Below are 8,243 nucleotides of genomic sequence, written 5' to 3' on the forward strand. Positions count from 1 at the left end.
TGACAGCCTAATCTCCAGCCCTTCACTCTTGAGCTTCAAATTATGTTAACTATCACCGCAAGCTTCAAGAGTCAACTTGACAGCAAGTTGCACAATGACAAACTCTTCATTGGGCCATTGAGTTGATCTGACTCAAAGCAGCTCCGTAGACAACAGGATGACCCTCCGCCCCCTGTTCTGTTGGAGCTCCTGCTGCAGCTGCTGTGTCTGTCTGTCTGCTTGAGGACCTTCCTTTCGTTCAGGGACTCTCTACCGTACCCAACATGATGTCCTTCTCTAGGGACTGGTCCCTCCTGCCAATGTGTCCAAAGTAGTTGAGCTAATAGATAGCTATTCTCTAGTCTCTCATTGCTTTAAAAAAGAAAAGAAAAAGGGTTGAACTGCCCTAATAAGGTTCCTGAGGCTGTCAATCTTGATAGAAGAGATCAAATGAGGCACTGCATTCGATAACTGGTGCAGCAGACCTCTAAACTGTTGAAAAGCCAGGAGCTCACTTTGGGTCATGGTAGTTTCAGTCATCGCCTGTGCATGTGAAAGTTGGGCATCGACTAAGGAAAACGGAAGAACAATCGATGTGTTTGAACAATGGTGCTGGCAAAGGGCCACAGACCGCCAAAAGAACATGCACATCTGCCCTGGAAGCAGTACAGCCAGAACGCTCCTGAGGGGCCAGGATGGAGAGACTTGGTCTCATGTATTTTGGACATAATGTCAGGAGAGACCAGGCCCTGGAGAAGGACATCATGCTTGGGAAAGTAGCAGGGCAGCAAAAAAGAGGAAGGCCTTTGACCAGATGGATGGACACAGTGGCTGCCACCGTGGGCTCAAACATCAGAGCAATTGAGAGGAAGGCACAGGACTGGGCAGTGTTTCGTTCTGTTGTGTCCGGGGGTCCCTATGGGTCGGAACCAACTGGAAGGCATTTAAAAACAACAGATCTTAATAGAAGCAAGCTGCCACATCTTTCTCCTGTGGGCTGCTTGGTGGATTTAAACCCTCCATCTTCCTAGTAAGCAGCCAAGCTAGTAACCATGTGCCACCAGGGCTCCATTAGTTGCTTCTAATCAGGAGAAGCTCAAGAGGATGAAGCCCAACCAAGCAAGGCCAAGCAGGGTCCCGCTGACTTGACTAGCCTTCATCCCAGCTGCCTCCTGAGCTCTTGGGCCAACAATAATTAGCTATCCCTGCAAGGAACTGGGACGGGGTTTGGTATACAATATCGATTTAACTAAGTATGTCTTCAGTGACCACATGCTGCAAGAGATCAGCTGTCCCCGTCAAACCCTCCCAGGGAGGGAGGTCTGCACACACATCTGGAACAAGAGCTGGAGTAGTTCTTGCTCCAGACGCATGCGGTGTGGAAATGCCGCGGGCCTGGCTGTGGCTGTAAGAAACCCATCTCTCTTTCTCTCCCTTAGTCACGCAGCAAATGTTACTGGGGCATAGTGTGTGCCAGGCCCCAGTCTAGGGGCTGGTGATAGAGGGGGCAACAAGAGATGCACTATCTGTGCTGTGTGTGTGTGTGTACATGGTTTTAATGGCTGTATAATTTACACAAGGGCCCCAAGTAGTATACTGGATAGGGCTCAGCTGCTAACTGGAAGCTGCTAGGTGGGAGCACCATGAGGAGTCTGTTGCCATAAAGGTTACAGCCCTTCTCAGGATCCTGATTTGGGAGTCACTGGCCATTGGTTCTAATATCTTGCTTTGAGGGTGCCCAACAAGTGACAATCCAAACAAACAAACAAACAAAAAGACACTTGCTGTTTTCATACCCTCTGTGCTTTCTTGTGCCAGCCCAGCCGGCCTAGTTCTGTCCTCATGAATGAGCATTCTTGGAAGGTTTGCCCGATCTCTTGTGCAGCAGATTTACCCAGTGCAATGGGTCATTCCATCTCTTGACTGCTGCTTCCATGAGCACTGTTTATGGATCCAAACAAGATGAAATCCTTGACAACTTCAATCTTTCCTGGGTTTATCATGATGTTACTACTTACTGGTCCAGTTGTGAGGATTGGGGTCTTCTTTACATTGAGATGCAATCTTTGATCTTCAAAGATCGGCTCTATGGAAAACAACTTCCCATTTGCAAGCAAACTGCAGCTGTGTTTCAACATCATCCTTAGAACACATTAGTAGACCAGGGGCCCACTCGTGGGCAGGAGAAGGCCAAGAGCTAATGGGAATTGAATTCAAAGTATCTGCCAGTAGAAATAGGAGGGGATTCAAAAGACTCCTGGGGAAATCCCATGTTCTTTTCATTCATTCTGGTTACCCACAGACTTTTTAACGCCCCCTTGTACTTTTTCAAGTCCCCTAGGTATTCCTGGCAGTGTAATGGAATTGATGCCATTTTCAAGAGGAGGAAGCCAGCTTATCGACCAGCAGGGGGCCTAGAATGTTAGAGTACCAACCTGGACTTAGGCCTGAGCTGGGTCCTGATTGGACCTCTTACTGGGTGACCAGGTATTGGAAGTCATAGGATCCAGACTAATCACCCCTCTTCATTTTGGGGTTCTAGCTAGCAGAGAAGATACATAGAGTCTGCAGGGAACTAGGTATTAACACTGGTGTCATAATTCCCAAAGTTCTTTACGAATGTTGGGAGGTAGCCAAGCTGGGACGTCTTTCCATTCCCCGTCTTTGGCTATGTCGTCAGGAGAGACTAGTCCTTGGAGAAGGGCATCATGTTGGTCAAGTGGAAGGCCCTAGACAAAATGGACAGACACCGGGGCTGCAACCATGGGCTCCAACATCAGAGCGATTGTGAGACCGGCGCAGGGCCGGGCGGTGTTTCCGTCTCTTGCACACAAGGGCCCTATGAGTCGGAACCGTATCGATGCCCGCTAACAGCAACAATAACACTTCCCGCCCTAGACATTGGGAACCACATCAGGGGCAAGATGGATGGGATGTTTTTGGAGAATTAATTAGAATTAGGGTCAACCTCAGATAACACTGAAACAAGCTGCAAACATGACTCGTTCACACTCAAGAACTCCAGAGATGTGGTCAGTTCCGAGCTGGTAAGAAACGCCACCGTGTGGTTGCTGACTCAAGTCCCGTGTTTTTTTGTTCTGCTCTGTGACTTCCATTCCCAAGGGCTCCTCAACAGCCCAGGGGAGCTGCTAGCTCTTTGGTCATTAGTTGAAGCCCACAGTGAAGAGGATGGACGGTGAAGAAGGTGTGGTTCCACACAGAGTCAGCAGTTCAAAACCACCAGCCGCTCCTCCGGAGAAAGACAGTGTTTTCTACTCCTGTAAAGAGTTATACTCGGTCCAAGCTCACTCTGGTCCCCCTGTTCCGTTTGTGACCCCGGTCGCTTATCAAACCCCAATGGTCAAAATGGTGAAGCAGATTGATAGCAAGGAAGATTTTCAGGCCACCCTGAACAGTGCCGGAGAGAAGCTTGTAGTGGTTGACTTCTCAGCCACGTGGTGTGGGCCTTGCAAATGATCAAGCCTTTCTGTCATCCGGTCTGTGCAAAATAGGGCCATGTGGTCTTCCTTGAAGCTGATGTGGATGATTGCCAGGATGTTGCTTCAGAGTGTGAAGTCAAACGCATGCCAACATTTCAGTTTTATGAAAAGGGACAAAAGGTGGGGGAATTTTCTGGTGCTAATAAGGAAAAACTTGAAGCTACCTTTAACGAGTTGTTAATTATGCTTCCTGAAAACGTAACCAGCCATCAGCTGTGTAAACCTTTTTGTATTTACAAAAAAGAAGAATCACATATGAAGACTATAGACCCAACTACCATCTGATTATAAATGAGAATAAAATATAAGTTCCACCCTTTAAAAAAAAAAAGAGTTACACTCTTAGAAAATCACAGGGACAGTCCCACCGTGTCCTGTAAGGTTGCCGTAAGTCAGCATCGACTGGACGATGACAGTGAGTTTGGTTTGGGTTCTGGCCACAACTTGCTGTAAGGGAGGCTGGGACAAGTCTCCATTCTGGGCAACCAGGTGTCAGCTCACAGTTGGGGGTTCTGTTCCTAAGGATGAGAGGAAGACTGGCTAGGAAGGGAGAAGGAGAAGCCAGGGTCTGGCTTTAGAAGGAATGCGATCTTACCTTCTGGGGACATGGCTTAGTGGGTGTGAAGCTCTTACTAAGCTGATAAGCTACTGCTTCTCTCAAGGGGAGGATCTAGTAAGCAGAGAGAGAAGATTTATTGAGTAGAAATAGATACCACGCTGCTGCTGAGCTGATCCAATTCATGGGGACTCTTGAAGATGTTATATAACAACAGAAGAAGAGACTGTAGTCCTGTGTTACACTATCGACTGCTAGCACGGTCAAACCCATCACTGGTGGTGGTTGTGCTAATCCCTGGTACCAAGGTCCTCCCATGCCCTTACAGCTCCTCTGCTTCACCAGATTTGATGTCCTCCCTAGAAACTGGTCCCCAGGGATGGTGTTTTCAGAGCAAGAGAGTCAGACAGTGTTTTGTTGAAATCCATATTATTTCCATCTGCTATGTTTTGGAAGCTGATCACCAGGTCTTTCTTCCTGGTCTTAGTCGAGAAGCTCTGCTGAAACCTATTCACCACAGCCAAACCTGCTGGTATTTGAAATTCTACAGGCACAGCTTCGAGCATCACAGTAACCTGTGGGACTGACAGGTGGGAGGTGGTTATTGAGTCGAGTTGGGGGACATTATCAAAGAAAGGTGTTCTTAATGCATTCTCATGCATGACAAACAAGGGTTTTCTCCCACCACTTGGGCGCAGCGTGTGTGGCACAGGTCAAGTGCTCGGTGAATGAGCAGACTGGGACTCTCCCTGGGACTGCATCCCAGGTCTGAACACCCCAGTTTGCCTTAAACATTAGGCAGCCAAATTGTCAGCCTTGCTTCGTGCTACCCTCCTCCCCGATGCTCTCTGTTCAGGGCCAGGCTCCGATGGTACACCACCAACCAGATAGCTTGCCCCTGGCCTTTGGGTCCTTCCCTGGGCTGGATGCTGTCTCCCCTTCTGATCTGGGCCCTCTGAGTTTAGCTCTTTGAATGCACCCGACTGCACACTGCCCACCAAGCCCACTGTCCCTTTCTAGCGCTTGGCCTTCCAAGACCCTCCTGCCCCTGGGTAGCTGACATGCCTCTCTGCTTCTGTTCTCAGACCATCCAGGATCAGATTAAAAATCTGCAAGTGAGCAAGATGGATAAAAGTGAGGTGGAGCAGGAGTTGAAAGAGGTAAGTGGGCAGAGTGGGGTCTCCCTACTATCTTCCTCCTCCCTGCTGAGTGAGGCCTGGCTCCTCCACTTAGGACAACGGAAGTTTCCAGCAACAGCCGAACCAGGCCAAGAGCTTTCCAGAATCTCCTTTGACCTTTGCAAATGCAAGGAGGTTGGGGAAACTTCTCAAAAGTTATCCGACTGACTCCTATTCTCAGCGACTCAGGATTAATGACCTTTGCTATGTGGACTTAAAATCCATATGCCAACCACGCAGCGAGGGGAAGACTTGTCCTCAGGAACTTAATGATTTATAGACACATGTCACCTGAAGGTCGGGGTACCAGTGGCGCCTACTTCTGTAGCCCCACCTGCATCTGTGGTGAGTTTATCTGCCTCTGATCATGATTCTCTGAAGCCTTCCCTTCTTGTCTAGAATTAGTCCCATGGTTGGGGATTACCTAGAAGCCATCTTGGCCTCATATTGATTGCTTCTTTCATTCTGGGACAATTGTCTTTTGTATTGTCTTTGTCCTTTTGAAGGCTTAATAAAAGGGTCTCTAGAGAAGGGTGGGGGACACAAAAGAACTAGGTACCATTTGGAGGACATTTTGCAGAGTGAAGTTAATCACAAAAGGATTGTGTGAGACCACTTATCAAAGAAAAAAATCCAGAAGAAGATTTTCATACCAAAGAAACAAGCTTTGATGGTTACCCTGGGTGGGAGGGCAAGAGGAAGAAGCCCTGGTAGTTTAGTGACTTTGTGTTGGGCTGCTACCACAAGGTTGGCAGTTTGAAACCACCAGAAGCTCCTCAGGAGAAAGTCAGGTCTCTCTACTTTTGTAAAGAGTTAGAATCTCAGAAACCCACAGAGGCAGTTCTACCCTGTCCGACAGGGTCACTATGAGTCAGAATCAACTCAATGTCGGTGAGTTTTTGTTTTCTTGAGGAGTAGGAGGGAAGGGGAAGCAACAGGCTAGAAGAGGGTAGACAGGCATTAACCTGAAGACACTACTCTGCTAGAAGGAGGAGGGAAAAAATGTAAAGAGGTAGATCGAACAAGCTATTGGAAGACTGGAGAAGTTATTGGATGCAAAGATCTGAAATATAAGCTCCCACCTAGGTCATAATAAAAAGCATTTGGAAATAAAAAATAAAATTATTTTATTTTGTTCTATTTTGGGGGGGAAACCCCATGCACCAATACTGTATGATCTCATTTATATGAAACAAGCCAATATATAAAAAACAAGTTGTGAATTGGGAGGGGGCAAGGGGTTTGTGTTAATTGTGGTAATTAGGGACAAGCGTTGTAGCACAAGAAGAGTGTAGTGTAATCTATCACTGGATGCTCTGTGTAGCTACTGTGGAGTTGCTGAATGCTTTTGTTAATACATATTTTCACTCCAATAATTGTGTGTGTGTGTGTGTGTATATATATATATAATCTCCCATGCACTTACTTCTCCATCATAGGAAGAATTGATTTAGCTCTCAAAGTTGTGCTTGAGGGGGAGGGAGGGGACAAAAATGAAGAGCCGATATCAAGGACTCAAGTAGAAAGAAAATGCTTTGAAAATGATGATGGAGGGTGGGGGAGAAAATGATGATGGCAGCATATGGACAAATGTGCTTGACACAGTAGATGAATGTATGAATTGTGATAAGAGATGTAAGAGCCCCAATAAAAGTATTTAATAAAGTTGTGTTGGAGTCAATATTGACTTCAAAGTTGACTGAGCCAAGGCTGGACCTCCAAGGTCCCAAAGTAGAAAAACACGGTGACCGGATAGCCTGCCTCAGTCTTCCTCCCAGACACCCTGCCTCATGAGTTTCTTCTCTCTCTAGAAAGCCGACAGGATCACCCTGGCCCGCAAGGCAAGCCGGGTCGACCTGGAGACGTTGGCGGTGGAGCTGAAAGAAACAATGCACGGCCTGCTGCTCAAGTTCACAACCTACGAGGAAGACTGGAAGAAGGCCATCGAGGAGCTAGCCAAGGTTGTGAGCACAAAGGTGAGCTCCCTGCATCTGTTTGCTCTTCTTCTGTAACAAGCCGCACTGAAACGTCGCCACCGGATACAACAAACATTTGCTTCTGTGGGGGAAGAGTTTGGGAGCAAGAGTTCTGTGGGTCAAGCGTTTAGCTGGGTGTTTCTGGCGTGGGTTCTCCAAGAAGAGTGCAGTCAAGGTGGCCGCTGGGGCTGTCGTTATCTGAAAGCAGAGGATCCGCTTCCAAGAGGGCTCCCCCTGTGAAACGGAACCCTTCCTCGGCCTATGGACTCATTGAGTGCTGCTAGAATGGCCTCCAACGATGGTAGCTGGCTTCCCCATCGCGAGTAATCCAAGAAAACAAGACAGGTGCTGTGATGCCCAAAATCCATTGTCTCTGCAGTATCCTGTTGGTTACGTATGTTGGCTCTATTTGGTGTGGGAGGGCAATGCACCTGAGCATGAACACAAAGGGGGGTCTGATTGGCACTCCATTACCCCACTGGATTTCTCATAGAAACCACAAGTGTGAAGATGAAGAGCACACTGTTAGGAAGGTCAAGTTCAGGACAGGAGAGCACTAGACTAAGCAGGAGTCCTTTTGAGTGGGGGCTCTGGCCAGAGTACCAAGTGCTGCCGCCAGGGGAGGGCAGAGGAGGCTACGCATCTCCACGAGATCTCCTAGCGCTTAACTTGCTGTGCCACCACAGCCATTTTTTAGGCGGTTGTGCCTCCTGTTCTGGAGCAGGACAGAGAGTGACTGATGGACGGCACTCTCTTTCCTTGCCGGGGACAACCCCCAGCTAGTCCACAGTGACCTGGACGGCCTGAAGAAAGAGATGGCCGAGGTCTGGGAGATGATCAAGAGGCTCCTGCTCGAGGGTTTCCGCTTCGACCCGGACAGTGCCGCGGGCTTCCGGAAGTGAGTGCTCAGAGACCCTCCGGCGGTTCTCAACCTGTGGGGGGGTCAGACGACCCTTTCACAGCGGTCCCCGATTCATAACTATAGCAAAATGACAGTGATGAAGTAGCAACGGAAATCATGTTATGGTTGGGGGGTCGCCACCACATGAGGAAC

The 8,243-nt window shown here is 48.3% G+C and overlaps 1 protein-coding gene and 1 pseudogene across 1 annotated transcript in view; both read left to right on the forward strand.

Moving 5' to 3' along the window:
• CUNH16orf96 (chromosome unknown C16orf96 homolog) overlaps positions 1-8,243 on the forward strand; it is a 38,300-nt gene that overhangs the window by 21,791 nt on the left and 8,266 nt on the right. The window contains exons 7-9 of the mRNA XM_045286044.1: positions 5,121-5,195; positions 7,025-7,189; positions 7,969-8,087. Of these exons, the coding sequence (XP_045141979.1) occupies positions 5,121-5,195; positions 7,025-7,189; positions 7,969-8,087 (359 nt within the window). The remainder of the gene's footprint in view (positions 1-5,120; positions 5,196-7,024; positions 7,190-7,968; positions 8,088-8,243) is intronic.
• On the forward strand, positions 3,346-3,764 carry LOC123520994 (annotated as a pseudogene).

This window comes from Echinops telfairi, unplaced genomic scaffold, assembly GCF_000313985.2.
Source record: "Echinops telfairi isolate 266 unplaced genomic scaffold, ASM31398v2 ScPeMD7_5;HRSCAF=22, whole genome shotgun sequence".
In the NCBI taxonomy this organism is placed as follows: Eukaryota; Metazoa; Chordata; class Mammalia; order Afrosoricida; family Tenrecidae; genus Echinops; species Echinops telfairi.